The sequence below is a fragment of the Dromiciops gliroides genome, chromosome 3, assembly GCF_019393635.1.
Source record: "Dromiciops gliroides isolate mDroGli1 chromosome 3, mDroGli1.pri, whole genome shotgun sequence".
Classification (NCBI taxonomy): domain Eukaryota; kingdom Metazoa; phylum Chordata; class Mammalia; order Microbiotheria; family Microbiotheriidae; genus Dromiciops; species Dromiciops gliroides.
Genome location: NC_057863.1, coordinates 29,847,404 through 29,872,318, shown reverse-complemented (window position 1 = coordinate 29,872,318; position 24,915 = coordinate 29,847,404). Strand labels below are relative to the sequence as shown.

Below are 24,915 nucleotides of genomic sequence, written 5' to 3'. Positions count from 1 at the left end.
AGACAAAGCTGATTCCATCCATAGTTTGTGTTCCTTGAATTTAGTGACTAATATATGTGTGTATAGAACTACACGTGTAAATATGTAGCTATATAGACATGTGTATGCATATATATTCATGTATACACATAGACATATATGCCTGTTAGAGCACTGGTTTATGAACAGAATCTTAGAGAATAAAATCCTTCATTTCCGATGTATGCATTTATTTGAGGAAAATGATAATACATCTAACAATTTATTACAAGAGGACATTGGAGTAATTGATTTCAACCTATCTATTTTGTTTTGAGCCTGTTAGGGCTTGTGCCTAAAAGCAATGGATGATTATAACAGCCATCGTGGTTTATCAAAAAAAAAAAAAAGAATACAGATGGGGGGGCAGCTAGTTGGCACAGTAGATAAAGCACCAACCCTGGATTCAGGAGGACCTCAGTTCAAATTCAACCTCAGACACTTGATACTAGCTGTGTGACCCTGGGCAAATCATTTAACCCTCATTGCCCCACAAAAACAAACATACAAACAAAAAAGCCTAACAAAACAAACAAACAAAAAAATAATGCAGATAGGACTCCTCTGGCCCAATGGCTGAATGTTTTAGCAACATTCTGAATGGAACACTTTAATTGCTACTTTAATTCACCAACTGATAGAGCTCCATTTATGGTTGAGTTACAATGCCCTGGAGCAAAAGAACTTAAAACAAGACTTGAGTGAGGATAGCCAAGGAGATGCATGGAACTTCTCAACCCAGAGAAGAGAGAATTTTGAGGTTAGCTTTTCTTAAGGGTATACATGGGGATTTCTTTCTACCTTTGGTTTCAATGAATCTGTTAAAACATGCAAATAATTGTATCCATGTTTATTTTGGGCCAGGAGTCAAGATTTTCAGTGAAAGCCATAGTTTTTTCTAAATCCATTTGGACATCTGCGGCCTTCAAAAATGACCTTTTTTTCCCCTTTTTTTCTTTTCCTGGTGATGCTCAAGTGAAAACTCCACATGATGATTTGGGTGAAACTCTTTTGGAGAGTCATGATTCATTTTGGGTTGCACAGTGGATAGAGTACTAGGCCTGAAAACAGGAATTGTGACGATTAAAAAGATGAGAGACATAGTTTCTGGGTAATTAGTCATTTTTATTAATAGTCCAGCAGTTTATAAATAAAAGGAGTTCTATTGGCCGTCTCTCTCAGACCAAAGACCCCTAATGGTGGTGGGATCTCAGTTCATGTACCCTTTCAAGGAGGGTCCATCACATAGCAATCAAACCTCATTGGTTAACACCAAACAAATCTTATTGGTCTACATGATTAGAGGAGGGTTATATTAAAATAAATGCCAGAGATATTGACTTAACTCACTCAAACTCTTGGTAATGACAACAGAAAAAAATGTAGGATACCCCCCCCCCCCCCCCCCCCCCCCCGCCACCTCACCTCTGAACTCAAGTTGATCAGGGCAAAATAATTTCCACCTAGGTGTGGTTCCTTCAATCTCATCAGTAAGGTCTTTGGTTATCTCGACAAAAGGATCTTTGACCCAGAGGAGTCATATATTCAAGGAGCACCAACTAGACCTTTGAGTTGGGGGGAGGGGAGAAAGGACTTAGAAAGAAGGGGAGATCACTGGGTCCCCCAAGATATCTGTTATAAACAATTATTTTTCCTAGAACTCATTTTCAAATCTGGCCTCAGATTAGCTGTGGGACCCTGGGCAAATCACTTAATTCTGTTTACCTCATTTTCCTTATCTACAAAATGAGCTGGAGAAGGAAATGGCAAAGCACTCCAGTATCTTTGTCATGAAAGTCCCAAGTGGGGTTGTGAAGATGGGATAAAATTAGCTGAACAACAACATATATTGTAGAATAAAATAAATGAAGGAGAAAAGAAAACATGAGACACAGTAGGAAGGGAATTGGAGTTGGAACCAGAGGATCTGAAGTCCAATCCTACCCCAGATAGTTACTATTTGCATCACCTTGGGAAAGTAAGTTAACCTCTCTGGGCTTCAGTTTCTTCATTCATAAAATGAGGAGCATTGAATTAAATGATCTCAACATTCCTTTCCAGCTCCATAATCTATAGGAAGAAACTAGGTCTTGTATGAATGCTTACAAATGGTATGAGATAAAAAATACATTTTTTCAAATATTTTCTTTTGATGGAATTCAATGCTTTCTCATTCCATGTGATTTCTGTTGAAATTATTATTTTTATAAAGGATCCATTCCACACACTGAAATTGTTTTTCTTCTTTGATATCTCAGATGTCCCCATGATCCACTTACACTGTTCTTCTGTTGTCTTTCATCTTCCACTTCTTTTCCCCAAATCTCTACCTATATCTTCTGTTCCCTTTCTTTAGTACCTGAAATTGTCAGTTAACCCAGTGGCAGAAAGCCAGTTTACTTTTGTGACTCACCTTGCAATTGTCCTTTGGGTCATTTGTCAATTTAATTTCTCTAAGATTATGATGCTCCATGATTTACATTCATGTAACATCACTTGCGAAATGGTGTGAAAGAGGCAAGGTGGCTTTCATAAGGAGGAGTTTTAGATCATGGAAAGCACTGGTTACTATACTTTCCCAAATGGGATCAGAACCAGTTTTCTTTTACTCAAATAGGAGGAAATTCAGTTTTTATTTGTGGCTCCTGCTGAAGCTGGAGTTGATGGGCTGCATGTTGAGCTGCTTGCCATAGTGTAAGTCATGTGTCATTCATTTTTTTCCTCACATTGTAGAAGTTGAGCCCAACCTTTATCCAGGTCCTGTATCTTTTTTTTAATGGGGTTTTGGTGTATTTGGTGACTTAAAGTATACAATTTCATCGTGAATAAGGCCCTTTGCACAAACTCAGCACCTTAATGGAGATCTTTTTTTTTTGGACTCTGATGGATATTTTCCATGACACTGGCAAACAATTTTTTGTTGTTGTTTTTGTTTGTTTGTTGTTGTTGTTGGGTTTTTTGTTTGTGTTTTGTTTTAGTTTTAGTTTTTTTCTTTCTTTTTTTTAGCTGGGCAATGAAGGTTAAGTGACTTTCCCAGGGTCACACAGATAGTAAGTGTCAAGTGTCTGAGGCTGGATTTGAACTCAGGTCCTCCTGAATCCAGGGCCAGTGCTTTATCCACTTCACCACTTAGCTGCCCCCACTGGCAAACAATTTAAAGGAAAATATAACTTCTCCTTTTTATAAATACTTGAAGTCAGTACCCTGTGGATCATTAAACAGTTATCTCTTAGAGGTATTTGTTTAATCTTAAGTAATTTTTTTTTTTGTGGGGCAATGGGGGTTAAGTGACTTGCCCAGGGTCACACAGCTAGTAAGTGTCAAGTGTCTGAGGCCGGATTTGAACTCAGGTACTCCTGAATCCAGGGCCGGTGCTCTATCCACTGCGCCACCTAGCTGCCCCCAATCTTAAGTAATTTTAATGTGTGCATGGGAGACATTTTGTCTGAGTACAAAAGAATCAATTAAACAGTGGATATAGAGGAGAATCCACACTTTTTAGTCAATTTGATTGTGTGCCTCTAAAGACTTAGTCTGTTAGGGAAAAGTAATCTACACACACCTGGCTGTTCCCTGCATTTGTTTATATGTAGGATAACTCTGATGCATACTTAGACCATTTTCATAAACATTTTAGAAAGAAGAGAAAACAGGCATATGAGTCAAGATGACCACCAGTGCCTTATTTTATTTCTTTGGTTAAATAATCATTCGTGAATTTTTCTACTGGAGTCTCCCCATCTTTGAAATCAATTATGGAGAATCTTTAAAATTTTACCCCAACATTGATTTATTCTTCTGTATGTATTTATCCATAAGTAATAGACTTGGAGTCAGGAAGGTCTCAGTTCATATTCTGCCTCAGATATTTAATGGGTTTGGCCCTAGGTGAGTCACTTACATTTTGTAAGGAATTAATTGTGATTTGGGTTTTTATAACCCCATCTTTGCTTCATCATGGTCAGACTGAAAAGATGCAAGCTTTAAAAGCCTATGAGAAGATGGATATTTACTTTAAGAGATTGTAGAACAAACAACACAAAGAAAATTTATTGAGTCAAAGTATTGAACTAAAGTACCTACCCCTCACCTAGGAGTTCTCCCAAGCCCACATGGGCCTGGCCAAATTATAATGGAGACAGCCCAGGGCATATGTTAAACCAATTGGAGACTCAGCCTGGGTATAGAACCACCCTTCTGGTGAGAGAGGCAGGAAGGGGGAGAGGGGAGAGGGGAGAGGGGAGAGGGGAGAGGGGAGAGGGGAGAGAGGAGAGGGAGAGAGAGAGGGGAGAGAGAGAGAGAGAGAGAGAGAGAGAGAGAGAGAGAGAGAGAGAGAGAGAGAGAGAGAGAGAGAGAGAGAGAGAGAGAGAGAGAGAGAGAGAGAGAGAGAGGAGAGAGAGAGGGGGGCTGGGTGTGTTTGATCTTCGGATCTAACCAGGACAGACTGGAAAGCTGATTCTCCTTAGAACTACAGATTCCAGGTGGTGGTGAGTTTGTGTTGTTGAAGCAAGGCTGGCTCGTTAGGCCAGAGGAGCTGGAAACAAGTTTAGGGTTTGAGTCAGTTTTTTGCCAGAGCAAAGCTCTTCTGAGTAGCTGAGGAAGTAGAGCTTATTCGAGGTACCTGGGAGCCTTTTTACCCTAGAGATTTAGATTCTAGCCATCTGGGAAGTGGTTCATATTGTTTCCCTTTCTCTATCCCCTTTCTCATTGTCCCTAGCTCTATTAACTTCACTTGTGTTGCAAGATTTGTTCCTATTAATAAAGCCTGATTTGTTTGTGAAAAAGAGGCTGTTAATCTCCTTTCTTATTAGCCTGAGAAGAATAACTAAAAAGAGGCAGTTTGGAGAAGGGGAAACTCTGGACCTAGGGGTCCCCCATTATTTTCTGAATCCCAATATTATGGCTAGCTGCCCAGTTAACTCTCCCCATGCTGAATTTGGCCTGAACAATTTTCTTAGCCTTAATCTCCCCAACAGTGAAATGGAGATCATAATAACAACCCTTAACTCAAAAGGCTGTTGCAAGAACCAAATAAGGTAACCTATCAAGTGCTTTGTAACACTTTAAAGTGATATATAAGTAATACTTTTTGTGGTTGTTATTGACTTCATATTCTCATGGGCTTCTCGTATGTACCCACATGGTATATCAGGTACTGAGGTGGTAGTGTCTAAATTTGGTAGCTTTGTGATCATTGCCAGTAAAGAAGTATAATACTTTGGAATGTCTATTCCATTTTGTATCTGTTTTCTTGTCCAACTTTTGGTTTCTTCCATATGAATATGCATATGTCTATGTGCATGCACACATAAGCATGTACATATACATACATATAGGTATATACATATGCGTGCACATACTTATACATGCACATGTACACACAGTCTACTCACACACATATGTATGTGTATTTATCTCTATCTCTATGTGTGTGTATATATGTATGTATATACATACATATATACACACACATAGAGATATATTTATATATACATATTCATACATATACACATACATATACATACATACATACACACACACACACACACACACATATATATATAAAATTTCACTACTTTGTGGGGGTTATAGTACTACTGTCTTTCATTAATTGCTCCCTACATTGACCTTGGCTACCAGTGTTTATTGGCTAATGTGGTTTCTGGGCTCTTTTAGTCTTTTCACTGTGGTGGCTATTTTCTATTGGTTATTTCTTTGCCCTAAGAAATGATGCTAGTACCAATGTTTTTACTTCTGTCTATTTAGTTTTATCCCCAATTGATTTAAATCACTTGAATAATATCTTCTTATTTTTCTTCTTTCTTTTCACTTAGTGTTTAATTTGACCTGTGCCAGCTGAAGACTAGATTATATACAAGCAGCTGTTGCTGAAAGGGATGCTATATCAGCAACCAGTCATTTTCTATTGTTAAGGTTTTCTTCATTTAACATTTTGTAATATTGTTTGGTCCCTGAAACAGCTTCTGCCTTCTGACTCTTATTGATGAAATTATTCATAATACAGAACCATGAAGTCTTAGGCCTGTCCTCATGGTTTTGCTTTTGTCAGTCAGTCAACAAACATTTAGTAAGTGCCTACTATATACCAGGCACTGTGTTAAACACCAGAAATGCAAGGAATGTTCAAGGCACATTCTGAACGACTTTTCACCATTAACTTTCCTTCCTTCCCTATGCCCATTATTCCACTAAAGTCCTTGAGCATCAAGGTATAAGGTATACAAAGGGTGTCTACAAGTTATTTTTTCTTTCTTTCTTTCTGTAAAGAAACAAAAAACCCTTTCTTTTTTGCTTTCTCTTTCTAAACTTCCTCATTCTCTTTGATATACATTGGTAGTCCAAGTGAAGGGTAAAGTCAAGAGAGGAGGGCTTTCTCTGGTAAGTTGACTTACAAACTGCAGTTACTGATCTGGTGGTCCATTTGTTTAGGTTCAATATGAGCACTTAAAGACAAGATGACCCAAGAGTATCATGAATTGGTATTTTCTATTACATGGTGGGGGAAGAGGGAGGATGATAAAATCAACTTGCCAACTTCCTTTATTTCAACGAGGAGAACCTGCTAGCCATCATTCAATTTAGCCACAGCTTCTTTATGTTTCTTTGTTTCACTTATAGTGAGAATATCAATGTAAATATGGTTCAGGTCTTCTGGGATTGGGTCATCAAATTCAGACCCAGAGAACGTTAGGGAGAAGGGAATTCAGAAGCCATCCAGGCCAACCTTTCTATAAAGAAGAAGACCACATACCAAATATGTGGTCATTTCAGTCTTTTGACTGAAGACCTCCAGACAGGAGAAGCTGCAACATTGTTGTGAAAATTCAAATCTTTAATGCGTTTTTCCTGATGGCAGTTCTAAATTTGTCTCCTTGAAACTTCTACTCTTTGTTCCCACTTCTTACCTCTGGAGCCAAGCAGAATGAATGAACTAAGGAATGAATGAATGAGCATTTATGAAGTACTTAGTATGTGCTCAGCACTGGAGATGCAAATAGACAAAATCTAGACAGTCTCTGTGATCAAAGTGTTCACACTCTAATCAAGGGAGACAACACTTTAAAGAACATTTGGCTGTGGGGGGGGGAAGGGCAAGAACAAGAGGTCCTTAAGTTACATAAGTAGGTCAGATAACTAGAGGGTGGTCAGGCCTGGGAGATGTTAGGAGATAATGGCAAGACTGGTAGTTCATATCATGGGCAAGAATGGTGTCCTTTGTTGATGCTTTCCTCAGATAGGTCTTGTGAGCAGTCAAACAGCCCAGGTGAAGGAGGAAGGCGAGGGAGGAGAGCTCCCTTCACTTATAGCAAATCTTCCCATAGTTCAGCCATCTTGAATATAAATATTTCATTACAAAAGGGATGGATTACAACTATCCATGCCTTCTCTTCCTGTTTGTCTATGTCCCCCCATGCATTCTACGTGGAGAAGCTAACCAACATGTTAAAGGCTTTCCTCCAGATCTTTTTAGATCTTATCAATCTAGAAGATGTCCATTTGCTAAAAGTTCCTCTTACTACATGACCAACCTAATCCCATTTCTTATATATTGCCTTAGTCAGTTAGGTGACATGATAGATAAGGCACTGGGCTTAGATTCAGGAACACCTGGGTTCAAGTCCTATTTCAAACGCTCACAGTATTCTGCAGTATTTGCTAGTGACAATAATATATATTTTTTTATTGATCATCATTTGAACATTCTTCACCATCCTTTCATCATCTACTTCCTGGATCCTGGATTTCCACACATGAGTGGAACAATATAAAGTCTTACTGAACCACACCTTTACCTATTATTTATGTAGTGGAAGAATTTATAAAAGGCTGATTTAGAAAGTCAGAAAGACCTAAGTTCAAATTCAGTCTCACATACCCACTAGCTGTGTTTCCTTGGGCAAAGTTACTTAATCTCTGCCTGCCTCAGTCTTATTGTCTATGTCATGGGGCTAAGATTAGCACCTACCTCATAGGATTCTTGTGAGTATCAAATGAGATAATGCTTGTAAAATGCTTTGAAAACCTTAAAGCACTATATAAGTGCTTTTCTTGTTACATAAGAATTTGACATACCTTCCGGAATCATGTTCTAGTAAAGGGTCTCATTACACGAAATCTCAATGGCTACTGTGTAGTCCAGTTGCCTTTTCTAAATGAGTGTTTCAAATGCACCCTCCTTTTCATTCCTATTGTGCACATTTAGTTGTGTATAGACATCTGGGTTGTATTGCTGTTCTCTCTCTTGGATTTTTTCCATTGGCAAATTTCTGGTTATCTCTACCACTATTTTAGAAAGATGACTCTTTTCAACTCAGCTTATGTACTCCATTGATCTCCTATCCTGGTACCTTTCTGGGTATCTCAGGCATCTGTTTCAAAGTTTGCAAACAGTTTTCCATCTATTCTGGGGTTTCTATCAATGTTTTGTAGTATAGGTGAATAATATAGGTATTATCTCCATTTTACAGAGGCAGAAACTGAGGTTTGGAGAGGTTAACTGATTTGGTGGTGGACAGACATCAAGTCAACGTCAGAGGTGAGTTTTAATCCCAAACATTCCTCAATTCAAAATCACCACTCTATCCACTACACCACATTTCTATGTTTTGTTATGTGATGATGAAAAGTCAGCAAACATTGCATTTTAATACATATCTCATGACACCTCCACGTCCTTGAAGACACAATGAGAAGGATCCCAAGGGGGTACATTTAAGTCTGTGACAGGGCAGTGGGGTTTTCCTTAAATCCTACCCTTTATTCCTTATTTGCCTATTATCATAAAGTTGGCATGAATATCCCAACTCCTATGGAATCCTTAAATGCTGTGTCTCAGATGAGTTTTAGCATGGAAGACAGAAAAGCAGGAGTAGTGCCTGACAATTGTAATGTGAGGAAATGGTGGAGTAGAGCCACCTGGTGGCCACTGAGCTTTTTAGTAAGTTTTGAAAGAAATTGGGAAAAAATCAAGAAGGAAACCTAAGGCAAGTTAAATCATTAAAAGCTCAAAAGAGAAACTGCTGCCTGAAGTGAAACAGAGACATGGGCACAGCGCTAGGAAGCTAACAATCAATATAATCGGGTGCAGCCAATACAATTAAGTGAAAGCGTAATGACAGAGTGTTGTTACAGGAATCAAGGATGTGATCTACTGCTTTTACAAATGAAAAACCAAAACCTAAGGTTTAATGATCATCCTAGAATTGCACAACCAAGTACAGTCAGCACCAGTCTGAAAACTCAGGTCTTCTGGTGAATTGTCAAGCTCTAATCATGACAGCATATTGAGGCCATAACTGGAAATAAATCTTCCTTCCAGTAAGCATTAATTGAAACTTTCAAGATCAAAGGACCATAGATTTAGAGGAGGAAACCTCAAAGATCATTGAGTTCAACCCCTCCCACGTCTAGAGGAAGAAACAGAAGCCTGGAGACCATAAATAACTTGCCAAAGGTCCCAAAGTAACACTCATCCCACAATCTGATACCTAATTCAGCATTCTTTCCATTTTACCATGATAACTGTCCTCCTGAGGCAGATGGTCTTTAAAATAGGAAAAATCCATTCAAATTCAAAGGTAGGAGCCAGTTAATGTGAACAATGCATCTCATGAAGCAGTAGCATTATTTGAATCAGAAACACATATTTCCATTGAACTGAAACCAATGGCCATATTTTATGTAACTATAACTTTGAATAGTGTAAATTTAAATACATGTGACTGCTCCATGGCATCACTTACTTGCATTAACCTGGACCTATCTATATAAAAATCTTTGTTTTATTACAGTTATTTTTTACATAAGAACAATTACAAAGTTTGTCAGGCTTAGAAATGTCATAGCTCATCTGGAAAAGGATTTCATCTTTAATCTATTAATGTATGTTTTGTTTTTAATTTGTGGCACTTAAGGGATAAATTATTTTAATACAGATTCCTTGTCTATTGCCCATAAAACAAGTTTTTAATGGTATGAATCTGGACCTGGGATTACTCAATGTAGTAAACTCCTGGAAGGAAGACTTCTTCCATGAAAGCTGACAAGCCCCTTACCTGTAAATTACACTATTAGAGAAGTGTCTGAGACACATAGAAATTAAGTGACTTGGCTAAAGTCACAAAGCAAACACATAACAAACAAGACTTAAATGATTGGAAGGTCAGTCCTCTATCAAATAAGTGGTGCTGCTTTTCAATTGCTAATAATTATAGGGATATTGACAATGGTTAACACTTCTTTGTCCATGTTATCACAGTAGCATCAACTGGCCCTCCAGTGATGCTTCCTAGTTTGCAAAGTGCTTTCCAAGTATTAGCTCATTTGAACCTTATACTTGACAGGAGTATGGACCAATGAGAGAGCATCTGCAGCAGTAATTGGAGAACCCTAGAGATAAAGTTGCAGTCTTGTTATTTACTAGCTGAGTGACTTGGTGTAAGTCAATATCTTTCTGAGGTTGAGTTTCCTCATTGGCAAAATGCTCAAATACCAAGGTTATTGAGTGGAAAGGGCTTTGTTAACCTTAAATGATCGTAAGAATATGAAATAGCATCATCATATTCTTCAGCCTACCATTTGAGAAAGTCTTTCCCAGTTTGTCCAACCACCAGTGCCTACCCCACTAAATCTATCTCAATTTCCTCATTTGTTTCTTGGATAAATCTAATTATTTACATGTTGTCTCCCCTATTAAAATGTGAGTTCTTTGAGGGTAGAGATTTTTCCCCCCTTTCTTTGTAGTCTAAGTGCTTGGTGCAATTCCCAGTAAATAGTAAGTTCCTAATAAAGGCTTGTTATTAAATTTCCTTTTATCTCATCTTTATGGGTATATAATACTACCTATCTACACATACACATAAACATACACATACACACACACACTATAGCATAGGGAAGAGAGTGCTGACTTGTCAGCATGAATGGGGTTAGAATTTTCCTCAAATGCTTAAAAACCATGTGCCCCTGGCTAGTACCTCAACTTTCCTGGGGCTCAGTATCTTCAACTGTAAACTGGGAGGACTGAACTCAATAACCTCTGAGTGATCTCTTTTGTTTCTAGAGCTTTCCTAGGAAATTTTCATAGACTTTATACATAGAGCAATTGAGTTGGACGGGACCTCAGAGATATCCTTTGGGCTACTACATTCACTTTGTAAAGAAGAAAACTAGAGTCAGCAGAAGGACAAAGGACATCAAAAGTGTCACAGCTAGAAGGGACCTTTGAGGCTATCTGGTTCTAAACTCCCATTTTACAGATGAGAAAAAGGTAGAGGTCTGTAGAAGTTAGATGACTTAACCAAGGTCATACTTGTAAGAAGCAAGAAAGGAGGGATTTGGACCTAGTTTCTCCTCAAAATCCAGTCCTCTTTCCATCATATCACAATTAACCTCTATTTTGATTACAATATTATATTGAATAGAGGGTTTTCTGACAAAAAGAAATAAAACCATTTATATATTTCTCATCCTTTCCATGATAATCTTTCTTGAGGATGCAAGGTTTAACAAGTTTCTTGACCACAAGATGGCAGTGCAACCTCATGAGTAACATCAATCTCCTGTAGGTAAATTTCTTTAACCTATTATAAATTAACAGATAATTTTGAAAGCTAAACAGCTGTAATTTTGGTGAACAGTTATTGGCTCATAAAATATAAATGACAAGTTGCACTCACATCCTTCTACAAAACCTTCAATCACAGGCTTCAATATTTGCACGATTCTCTAGCCAGGATACATTTTTTTCTCCTGTCTCGTTTTCATCGTTTTGTGGTGTGAAAACAACTTCACAAGAACACGCCACAGATCATTTCATGCATGAGCTATGTCGCAAATTCGATCCAAAATAACTCTTGCTTCAGTTTAGCAAATTACTATGTGATAACATATTCACTTTTAGAGTTTCATAGTTTTAGGAGAAAGGCTTTCTTCTTCTTCCTGACATGACTGGTAGAGTCTATTGGTAGCTGCAATAATATCCCTTAAAAGAGGTTAATAGCCTTCTGACTTTCTTTATCAAGGATTCCTTCAAGACCTTTCTTCTCCAGGAGACTCTTGGTCTACTTTTGTCAGGGATTGGGGGAAGTGTCAGTCACTATGGTGAATTGAGAATGAGTCTGTCCCCACTCTATTATTGTATTGTTCTACCCTACATTAACTTCACAGTCCATTTTAGGAAGAAATGGGGTTTGGAGTCTCTGTTGCACTAGAAGGAATTCTCTGTTTTTCTCATATATTAAAAATGGTTCTTAACTTGGGGCTCTGTGAATTTAAAAAAGTCTCAATAAGTGTATTTTATTTAATAAAAGTGGTTTCTTTGTGAATCAATATATTTTATTTCATACATTTCCTAAGAAGGGGTCCATGGACTTTATAAGTCTACCAGAGGGTTCCATGATATAAAACTAGTTATCATGCTTTAATAGGATTTCCAGAGAAGGGTACATAGTGTAATAGGTAAAGGGATAGACTTAGAATCAGAATGATTTGGATTCACACATGATAGGGCCATGAGTAAGCCACTTCATTTCAGTGCCTGCTGGAAACTAAAATTTAAATGGTCCATCTGTGTTGATGGAGAGAATTCCTGACACGTGCAGAGAACAAATTCTGATCATATCTCAAGGTGATTTCCAACTGCTAATACAGGTGGTTTTATTTTCTGTGTGACCCTGGACAAGTCACTTAACATTAAACTGATCTTACCTCATAGAGCTGTTATGACAATCAAATGTAAAGTGATTTGCAAATCTAAAAATGGCATCAAAATGATACTGTTACCTAGATGCAATAGGTTTGGTGACCTGGCTGGTCAATGACATTGGTTGAAGCAATGTGATATAGGATGTATCTTATGAGACTGAGTCCTTCATTCTCCGATGTCCCATTATTCCTCTGTTTATTCCATTCTTGGAGGCAATGGAGTGGCCCAGGAAACCATCTATTTTCAAAACAGCCTGATATAAAGGCCTCTCCACGTGGAGCTCAGTGGTAGACAATGACAAGTCTGGAAGCATGCCCAGCCCAATCAGTTGACCTCCAGTTGCTACCCAAAGCTGCCTCTGTTGAGAATGATGGGAGCTGACCTGCAAAAAGTCTGCTCACAAATTAAAGGAGAAAGGCAGGAAGAAATTACCTTCTTCGCAGAATGTTCCTGTCCACTCAGCTGGGCAGGTACAGGCTCCACTCACAGGGTCACAAACAGCTCCATTCTTGCATTGACAGCTGAACCCACATCTCGGACCAAAGGTCCCCTCTGGACATTCTGCACACAGACAAAAGGAGATCTGGGAATTACACTGTGTCAGCTATCTCGAAACAGCACATTGAGAATGGGAAAAGACAAGAAACCTTATTAAACAGCCAAAAGGCAAGGACCAGGGTCTCACTTGATCCCCCCAAATGCAGAATAAAGTGACCATTAACAGGCAATTTGGAAGATGTTAGGCGAGACTCTGATGTGGGGAGCATGTGCTAGGCTTTATTGCCACATGTGCAGGGCCGAATGGGAGTCCAGAGGGTTCCCAGAGAGGCTGCACTGCTTGTCACAACAGCAATGCAGGCTACAGTTTCCTAGATTACAACTCCCTAGATCCTCATTTGGGTTGATGGGCTGTACACAGTGTTCTAGAATTTTCTCTTTGCCCCACATCCTCTTCGTGTTTAACCTGCTACAACAGGTGAGCAGTGGTATACTTCTTCACCCTTTTCCATGGAGTCTTCCCTTTTTTCCTTTCACATTTTTTTAAATAAAGGGATATTAACTCTGAGACAAATTTCAAACTTGCGAAAACACCCACACAAATCAAGTCTCATCTGTGAGGTTATTTTAAAAGCCTGCCTAAAGTATCTGTTAGAAGTTTGGCGAACCTCTCATTCATTCACTATGTCATCTTCCAACCAGGCAAAAGTAGAAAGAGGTTTCGGCTTCCAGGTTGTTGTTCCTTAGGGGGAAAAAGATAATTCTCAATGGTCACTTTTGAAGAATGTATTTGAAGTAAAGAACAAAAAATAAATCAAGCAATAAAGCAAAATTAAAACAAAATCCTTCCCCAGGTGCAGGGTTGTTGTTGTTGTTGTTGTTTTGCTTGTGGCCTATAATTTCATTACTTGTCAAGTGAAATCAACCAGCATTTACTAAAAATTAACTATGTGTTAGGCATGGTGCTGGGGATAGATATAGAAAGCCCCAAATAGGACCTGACTACAAGGAGTTTACAATCTACTGGGGGAGATAACATGCAAATAGCTATGTATGTTTCTTTATGGCAATTCCTCCTAATGCAGATCAACCAATCAATTAATGACCATTTATTAGGGACCTACTCTGTGCCAGGCATTTTAGGTTTTAGGGACACAAATGCAAAGAAATAATCCATACAGATTTATCAGCTCTATTCATAATCTTAGAGTGTAGCTTGTGACACCGAGAACTTAATTCATTTAATTCACTTAAAGTCCATGGTATTACATCTAGTTTGAGTCATTAAATAATGAATTTTAAAAAATCATTAAATGCTTACTATGTGCCAGACACTCTGCTGGTGTGTTAGAGGCAGGACTGGAGCCCAGGTATATCTGACCCCACGGCTGACCTTCTAATTTCATGCTCCAAAGAGATTTTGCTTATTTTTATTGTTGCATTTCTTTTCACAAAATTGGAAACCTTTAGGAGCATCGAGTATATTTTTAATAGACAACATATGTTAGTATTAAAATATTTTATGTTAAAGGAGAATGGTATCATTAGCTAAGTATTAATTTACATCAGTCAGGTGAAATTTCTATCAGAATTAAGTTATTTCAGTCAACCCAGTTCTGCTCCCAATGGAAGTTTTGTATGACTCAAATATTGTCTCTATTTCTGAATGCCAAGCCTGAAGACTGTGACAGCTGCAGATGTACATGGAACCAATGAGGTTTGATAATTTAAAGGAAAAAATTCCAAATATAAGGATGGGCATGGCATGCAGGGCTTGAGGATGTAAAAAAATGAAGACTGTGGATCCCTTAAGACATAAAAAATACCATGCAGGGGCAGAAGAGAAGCTTTGCCTGTAGTAACTTGTCCATTAATCAATAAGCATTTACAAAGTACTTACTATGTAAGAGGCACTCTGCTGGGTGCTGGGAATACAAAGACAAAAATCAAATATTTTTTGCCATCAAGGTCAAAGAGTTCCCATATTAACCAATAAGTAAATACAAAATAAAAGTGTGTACAAAGTAAGTGTTTGGGATGATGTCCTAGCACCTGAGAGGATTAGAAAAGACTCCCAGTATAAGGTAGTGCTTGAGTTGAACTTTGAAAGAAACTAAGCACTTATAGAAATTGAGGTTAAGGAGACTCCCATCTATTGCAGACATGGAAGAAAACCAATGCTAAAGGCCCAGATGTCTGGTTTGGGTAGAATGAAGAAAGCATGAATGGGAGTAAAGTATAATGAGGACAGGAAGGTGGCCTGGAATCAGGTGGGGAACTGCTTTAAATAGCAATGAGGAGTTTGTATGGGATCCTAGAGGTCATGGTAACTTAAGGGTTATTCATGGTGCCACATCGAAGCTTCAACAGAATTTTCACAATGTAGGGTGACCTCTATGGCCATATTATGTCACTCTTGGTAATTGATATTCACCCTCAACTCTGTGTGATTGGGTTTTCATCTTTTTTTTCCCCTCAGGCATCAACTTCTACATGAAATCTTTCCTGATCTTTCTGTCTTTCTGGTTGTTGCGCTCTCTCTCTCTCTCTCTCTCTCTCTCTCTCTCTCTCTCTCTCTCTCTCTCTCTTTCTTTCTCTCTCTTACAGGGCAATGAGGGTTATGTGACTTGCCCAGGGTCACACAGCTAGTAAGTGTCAAGTGTCTGAGGCTGGATTTGAACTCAGGTCCTCATGAATCGAGGGCCAGTGCTTTATCCACTGTGCCACGTAGCTGCCCCTAGACCACTCTCTTTTGATATTTCTCTATATTAATTTATACACAAGTTACAGTGTATCATCCTAGTAAAATATCAACTCCTTAGGGGAAGGATTTTTTATTTTTATGTCCCTAGTATATAATATATTGCCTTGCAAACAACAACAGCTGACGCATAAAGAGATTTAAGTTTTACAAAAAAAGCTTGGCATACATTATCTTATTTTATTCTCACAACTCTGGAAAGTAGATGCTATGATTATATCCATTTTAGAGATGAGGAAATTGAGGCTGAGAGAGTTTAAAGGACTTGCCCAGTGTTGCATAGCTAGCAAGTATCTGAGGCAGGGATTGAACCCTTTTCTTCATGAATCTAAGTTTATCTCTTTCACCAGTTTGCTGCCAAATGGATAACTAATTAACATTTGGTGAACTGAATTGAATTAGAGCTATATGAGGGACCCAAACAAAAATTACAGGTGTAGCAACCAAAATTTAACTCTTAGTTAATAAGGAAAAATGGAAGAACATTTTTGAAAATATATAGAACAGCTTAAGCATACCACATTTGTTTCTTTGCATTTAATACTTTCCTGCTTTTTCCCCCTCATCTCAGGTTACAATTCTTGGCTTTGTAGCATATGAAAATGGCCATGGTATGAAAAATGCTCTTCTGACTTAGAGGCTTGGGGTGAGAGGTTGGGTAGGGGATGGGGGGGGGGATAAGCAATATCTCTCCAAGGGCAAGTATCCAAATAGCCCAGTTTCATGCAAACGTCCCAATAATAAAAAGCATGGGAGAGGTAATACTAAAGATGTAAGATATGCAGGCAGAATTATTTATAAACCAAATCATTCTGAAGTTGCCCAGGAGGCATCAAAAAGCCTTTAAGGGTCCCATATGATCTGTGCTATAAGTAGTGCTGGAAACCACATATCGCTATAATAAACCATGGGTAGCTATGGGAGCAGGCATGCCATTTACTCCACCAAACGGGGTTTATTTTTCCTCTGTACACTCCTCTTGGTAATAGAAGCCCCAGAGTGAAGTGTGCATCTGGATTTATGGACTAAGTGACATTGGGGGCTCTCCACAAAAGCCTAGGGATGATCAACTTTGCAGTGGCTTGCTGGCTAGTCTTGACATTAGTTAGCACTGTTGGGGCTTATTAAACTCTCAATAATAGTAAGACCCACTACTGATGGCAAGTTCCGAATGAACTCACCATGTGTGCAAAAAAGACAGCTAGATTTCAAATGCATCCCTTAAGCTGTTTGGTTTTTAGTTGTACCAAACATACAAAGGGCTTTGTGGACACTTATTTTTTTCCTCCCCTACCCTGGTTCCTGGATCCCTTTACAGAGTAATCATTTGGCCATTCAATAGAGCTGAGATTATCATCCTGTTAGTATCAGGGAGCACCTGATACTCAGCAAATCCAGATAATTAATTACCTTTTCAATACAGTGAAGCAGTGCCTCAGGGTATCAAGCAAAAGAAAGGGAAATGGAGAAAGTGTCAGAGGGGGAGTCCTTCCATCACTTTCATTTCTTATGATGGAGGGAAATTAAAAAGCAAAATATGCACAAAACCGTCCAACATCACAGTTCCATGGTATAAGAACAATACCATTATTATTAACCTAAGGATCATGGGGGGGGTTTATCTAATAATCTAAATTTCTTCACAGCTCAGTGGTTTTATATGGTCAATTGTTTTGAGTGCGAATGGATAAATTCACCTTGGATTAGAGATCCAAAAGCCATCTCACATTTGTCCATTAATAGTTCTGTTTGGTTCTTTGTTTTATCTTTATTTTTAAAATTTTTTCATTTATTTATTTATCCTCTTTCTTTCTTTCTTTCTTTCTTTCTTTCTTTCTTTCTTTCTTTCTTTCTTTCTTTCTTTCTTTCTTTCTTTCTTTCTTTCTTTCTTTCTTTCTTTCTTTCTTTCTTCCTTCCTTCCTTCCTTCCTTCCTTCCTTCCTTCCTTCCTTCCTTCCTTCCTTCCTTTCTTCTTTGTGTGGGGCAATGAGGGTTTAGTGGCTTACCCAGGGTCACACAGCTAGTAAGTGTCATGTATCTGAGGTTGGATTTGAACTCAGGTCCTCCTGAATCCAGAGCCAGTGCTTTATCCACTGTGCCACCTAGCTGCTCCCTTGTTTGGTTCTTAAATAGGACTATGGGAAGTCCCTTCAGGAGCCCAGAAATTCCAGAGAAGAATAAAGGAGTGCAAGATGACTCAAAGTATTTCTGACTATGACTAAGGCCATTTAACATTTGTTAGAGATGGTATGGTGCCAATATCATGTTAGCCTATGCTTCAAAAGATACAGAAGCCAAGTGTGATGGAAAGAATTATGACAGTAGCTGGAAGAGTTGGGTTCCTGTCCCAGAGTAGGCAATTGCACCCTGTCTGCCTTCAGGCAAATTGCTCCTCAACTAGACTTGGGTTTTCTCATATGTAAAATGAAGGAATTAGCATGGGTGATCTTGAAATTCCTGTTTCAATCTATGATCTCATAATCCTATAGTTATTTATTATTAAAGCAGGAAAGTCATCTTTGTTATAATTTCTTTTCAGGGCATCCCTATGGCTGGAAAGTACTTTTTCCTTCACTTCTCCTCCATAGAATTTTTTTTGGTGGGGTAATGAGGGTTAAGTGACTTACCCAGGGTCACACAGCTAGTTAGTGTCAAGTGTCTGAGGCCGAATTTAAATTCAGGTCCTCCTGAATCCACTGCACCACCCAACTGCTCCCCATAGAATTTCTAGAGCACAGCTCAGGCTCCATTTCCCATTAGACTCCTTTTCTAATCCTGCCATATGGACTCCACTGTTACCTATCCCTCATTTGATAGCATTTCCTCCTTCTTAGCATTATTTTGTATCTACCTTGTTTATTCATCTATCTGCATTTTGTACCTCCATCCTCATAACAGAATTTAAGCTCCTTGAGGGAAGGGGACTTGGAATTTTTTACTTTTTATCCTCAGTATCTAATATATCATCTTGCACACAGCCGGCATATGCATGCATGCATGTATATGGTACATATGTGGTGTATGTGTATCCATATCACATATATACATGAACACATTCACACACATTTATGCCCATTACAGTACAGATGAACACATATATGCATTTATACATATGTATACAGAATGCAGTATGTATGATGTGTATGTGCATACACATTCGTGACTATATACAGAAATATACACAATGCAATATGTATGGTGTATGTACACACATGTGTGACTATAGCTATGTAAGAGCATATATATGTATATATGTGTAAGCATGCATATATGCATGCATGTAGGTGAGTAAAATTGAATCTCTGTACCAAAGGGAAATGGAATGAATCTTTTACTATCTGATATTTCAGAGAAACACCATTGCTTTTTGCCTCATGCAGTGACCGTATGTAATGTCTTTAGACATCTAGATTTCTGTGCTGGCACTTTATCTAAATGGGAGGTCTAGTTGAAACCCTTGTGACACTTGTTTCTAGACTTTGACATTAGAGGAAGGAGTTCAAAGGAGGAACAGCCATTAGGGGAAAGTAGTGGGAAGATTAAAAGTGGTCTAGTCCATGGGTGGTTAGGAGACCCAGATGAAAAGTGGGCTGAATCATGAATAGTCAAACCCTACAGTAACCCTTTCATCTTTCATTCGTCCTTTGAACTGAAATCAACCTCAACAACTGAAGATGAAAAGCATCCAAAGACATGACAAGTACCTTTAAATTACCATGGACAGTTACTGGCTGTGATCGGATGTTGCAGGATACTCTATAAGTGAGCAGACACAACACCCAACAGTTCTTTCATCCTCAATAGTGAACTCTAATTGCTGAACAGGCTGCTGGAGCCAAACATCATTGAAAATAACTCAGGAACCAATAAATTACATACTTGAATTCAAATGGTTGACTAAGACAATCAGTGCTGATCTCACTTAAAAACTAGGAACTGAACAACTTGAAAGGTACACTAAAATATACCTAAGAGAAGGGGGAAATAGAGAGAGAGGGAGAGAGAGAGAGAGAGAGAGAGAGAGAGAGAGAGAGAGAGAGAGAGAGAGAGAGAGAGAGAGAGAGAGAGAGAGAGAGAGAAATTTCTTGATGCCTTCCAGTCACATGCTAAACTCCACACAAAAAGATAATTTGTGCTTATTCTGTTTGGATTGTTTTCTTATGTAACCGGCTTTACAGAGACATGGGCTGGTAGGAGTCACAATCATTATGGTGCTTCATGCAGTCATTTAAGCATCCTCAAGCTGGTCTGCAATGACCAGCATCATAAAGCAGCAAAGAAACACACAGTTGATGTAAGAATGAATTTTACACTTGAGGCAACAGGCAGCTTTACATTTGGAGATGACATCCAGAACTATGTAATAATACTTCTTACCATGCAGATTTATTGAACGCTATGTCTTGGAAACAAATTCCACTTCAAAGGCAAAATGATTCCCGACGCCAGATGGACAAAAGAAAATAGATATCTCTAACTGGCAAAAAATCTTCCATTCACTCCCCAGAATTTGAAGCAGGAAATACAGCTTTGGGCTTTTCAATCAATTTCCCTAAATGGCATTTTAAAAAAATTCAATAAAACTAGGAAAATTATGAGGAAATTATATGGACAAAAGAGAGACCATCCAGCTCCACTTTATGGATTAAAACAAGTTAAAAACTTGAGGCTTACTATCATTTGTACAGATTACAGTGATGTCTATGACATTTAAGGAGGTTGTGATTCTCCTTAACTCCTGGGTAACTGGCCACCCTCTTTCTTTCCACACCTTAGATTCCTTGGTTTCCTCTAAAGCAGTTCAAATGCCATGCCTTACAATAAGTGTTTCCTCAACTTCTTTTACCCCTATTTATTAGCATTCATGTGACCTATTGAAATAAAATTTCTACTTTTTCTTATGCTCTGTATTTACTGTTGTCCCTCTTTTACTTACCTTGCATATCCTTCAGTAAAATGTAAATTCTTTGAAGATAGGGACTGCTTTACTTTGGTAGATATACAAGAGCATGGCATAGAAACCTAAACTATTCCTATTTAAATATACTATTTTAGGAATTTCGCTGTCTTTCTGCATCTGCCTTTGTCTCTGTATATTTCTCTTCTTGTCATTGTTGTCAAAGGTCAAAGTTGTTGCTTTCCACTGCTTTACTCCTGGTTGCTACTGTTTTGCTTAGGAAATTTCCACTTGGAAAAACACCTCAGATAGCTTTCTGTTGTCTGGTAAATGCACAATGATGACCTTGAACTTTACAGGAGGTCAATTGCTTCTTTATTCCAGACAACTCTTTCAGATTAGCCAGGCATATTCAATTATATGGACCATCTAGATTTAAAATGTTTTAGTGGAGATGATAATTTATATTTGCAAAATGGGTTTCCCCAGAAACTCCTTCCACTTAATTTTTAAAAACATTTGGTATTTTGGTAGAAAGTATGTGTTTCTGACTACTGAGAAAATGCCTTCTACTTTTTTTCTTTGCTCAATAAAGATTTGGTGGGAAAGCACAGTAAGTTATTGTTTTAAGAGAACATATATTTTAAGTAAGTTATGAGAAAACAATCAAACTCTTTGACCTCAAAGTTGGCATGAAAATTAATCTTTATTGAGGCATGAATGTATTTGTCATAATTTTAAAGCTTTGTTAAGAACCAATCACGGTATTAAAATATGAAAAATTGGGTCTGGATTGATGAATAGAATATTTTACTATCTTGTCAAAAATATACTGGATGTGAATATTTAACATGTGGGTGTGCACCATGGCATATACTATCAATCAAATGTGCCCATCTTTTTTTTCTCATATACTTTAAAAATACCAACTGATAATGCATGCTTCATTAAGGAAAAAAATGCTTCAGGCTTTAGGATTAACTTAGTACAGTCCTTTGATATTATATTCCTCCAAATAATCTTTTTCTTCCCTCTGAGCAGTCATTCCTAGAGGAGGAAATGGGCTGTGAAACTAAAGATAGTACAACATTAAGAATTTACATCAGACAATATAAGAATCACACAGATTATCATCTGTGTGTCACCAATAGCTCAAAATTCTAAGTACAATTGAGTTAGCTGCATTTGAATATTTTGACAGCATTCTATCATTGAAATCATCTTCAATGTTTCTCTTTGGGAACAAAAGAGAGCAAGATTAAAATAAGTTGAAATTCAAAGAGAACATAAATATCAAGGTGATGTGTGAGAGAAATTGATATTTTGATCCATTTGGTCACATATTTCAAAAGACATAATAATGGATCTTGAAATGTACAATGTGGCCCATGTGCAATGTGGGACATGATCTTCTTGGCCTTTTTTGTCTTTCAGTCACTATTTGTCTACTTCAGGTTGCTCAACACTCAATTGTAAGATTCAGTAAAAACAGAATTTCTTGTAATTTCTATCATTCCTTATTCTTGTTTGAAGATCTGGGACAGTCTCAATGACATTATAGGAATTTCTTCCTCAAGATGTTGAAAGTTTTCAAGTTGGGCTTCCAAAATACCCTAATGACATAGAAATGCTCACAAAGGTAGACAACTAAGAAATCTGGGTTCTTTCTAGCTAAGCTAAAATAAGCCAAGTTAAGCATTCAGTGGGTTCATTTTCTTCCCTTCCCCACATTCAGACAATTGATTAATGATGACACCAAAATGCAGTAAGACAGACAATATCTTGAAATAGTAGGATCCTTCCCTCCCCCCCCCCCCCGCCAGTTTCTTCAGCTTTACTTGTCTTCATTAAGGAAGAAACAAGTGAAACTACATTCACTCTGAGCAACGTTGTCTGTGAAGTCAGCTTGAAGTTATTTTCTTTCTGCTTAGAAACAAACTATTATGTTCAATCAAGCATTTAAAATTGAGCAACTTCAGGCTCTTTGAAAATTGATTAAATACACATATTCAAACTGATTTCTTTCTCATTCAGCTGCCTTCCATGGCTCTGGACAATTATCAAATAAAAATTCCCTTCTACATTACTTTTGGACCCTGTCTCTAAATGCAGATGGGGAAACAGAACCATTATGGACAGTTACAGGTGTGTTCACTTAGTAATGAATCACATTGGTAGCATAAGGGATGAGGAGAATAGAGAGGAATTCAAGAATTGAAGGATGTGAAGGATTGGCTCCTGGATGTCTCTGTCTTCATGTTGGTTACTGAGTCTTATATAATGACAGAATTACATTATTGGAAGGCCCTCAACAGACCCCACCCCCACCCCCCATATTCTAACATAAGACCAACAAGAGCTCTTCCTAACTTTGTTTAAAGAGCTCTAATGAAAGGGAACCCACTACCTTCTGATGCTAAATAGCTCTAATTGTTAAAGAGTTTGTCCTAACATCAAATCTACATTGTGCTCTTCACTACTTTCACTTCATTCCACCTAGTTTTGCTCTTTGGGGACAAATGAAATGAATCAAATACTTCTCCCACATGACAGCTCTTATGATCACCCTGATTCTTCTTTGCACCAGGCTTAACATACCCATATATTGTGAGAAACAACTCCCCAAATGGTCCCAGAAGATAATTTAGAAAGAAAAAAACCCCTCACCATTCATCTAAAAATAATTCAACAATCACTTATTAATCTTCCATTGTTCCTTTATTCCAAATCGATTTGACAAATGTTTATAAAGTTCCTACTATGTTCAAGACACTATATTAGTCATATGAAAGGCAAATATTAAAAAGAAAGGAAGGGGGCAGCTAGGTGGTACAGTGGATAAAGCACTGGCCTCTGGATTCAGGAGGACCTGAGATCAAATCCGGTTTTGGACACTTGACACTTACCAGCTGTGTGACCCCGGGCAAGTCACTTAACCCTCATTGCCCTTCAAAAATAAATAAATAAATAAGGAAAAAAAAACAAATAGAACAAATAGTCCCTGTCCAGGAACTTACATTCTACTTGGTGGACATGGCTTTCACACAAAGAAATAAATGCAAAGGGATTGCAAAAGAAGACAATTTTTAATAAGGGGAGATTACTAAAATGGCAGAGGTCAGGAAAGGTATAGGGGTTTGGGGATGTAGGAAGGCGTGGACTCTACAAGGGAGAGCGACCACCTAGTAACCTATCATAATACTCCAGGTGAAAGATAATAAGACTGTCTTAAGAGCAAAAGATTTACTGGTGAAGGAGAGTGAGGTTTTATCAAAAATCTCTCCCTTAGGCTTCTTCATCAAAGAACCTAATGCATATGAATAGAAGGAAAGAAATAAGCATTTATTAGACCCCTACTAGGTACCAGGCACTGTGCTAAGCACTTTACAAATATCATCTCAATTGATCCTCACCACTGTCCTCGTCAGAAGGTACCATTATAATTCTCATTTTACAGTTGAGGAAACTGAGGCAGACAAAAATTAATCTTCAGAGTAATAGAACTTATAAGTAACTGAGGCAAGATTTGAACATAGGTCTTACAGATTATAGGCCCAGTGGTGTATTCACTGCACCACCTGGCTGCCTCTAGGGGACAAATACTCCTGTTCCCTGTACTCTATGTGCCTTTCTAGATGACACTGGGATGTTATTGGGAGATTTTTGCATGTGTGCCAAAAAAGACAAGTGTGACTGATAGCTGAAAAGGAAAGAAAAGCTGAGGAATAATTCAGCACATATCTTAATGAGTCTGAAATGCAATATTTGTTGCGGGTGTTATAGGATAAGAGTAGAAGTCAGTGGTTAGCAGGCATCTATCTGAGTAAATGAACCCCAAGGAAGTAAAGATTAATTTCCAATCTGTCCCAAAGAGAAACAACAACAACACTGACATTGGGCTATCTGTCAAAAAGCGCTGATGGTACAAGAAGCGATGGATGTACAGGGGAGGAGGGCAGACAGAGTGATTTCTGGATGATTCACTGCATTTTATTTTGTGCTTTGCCAGTCACCT

At 38.1% G+C, this 24,915-nt stretch overlaps 1 protein-coding gene across 1 annotated transcript in view; it reads right to left on the bottom strand.

The window, feature by feature from the left end:
• The window catches only part of LOC122749431 (EGF-like and EMI domain-containing protein 1), an 808,768-nt gene that overhangs the window by 95,366 nt on the left and 688,487 nt on the right, over positions 1-24,915 (bottom strand). The window contains exon 17 of the mRNA XM_043995804.1: positions 13,178-13,306. Within this exon, the coding sequence (XP_043851739.1) occupies positions 13,178-13,306 (129 nt within the window). The remainder of the gene's footprint in view (positions 1-13,177; positions 13,307-24,915) is intronic.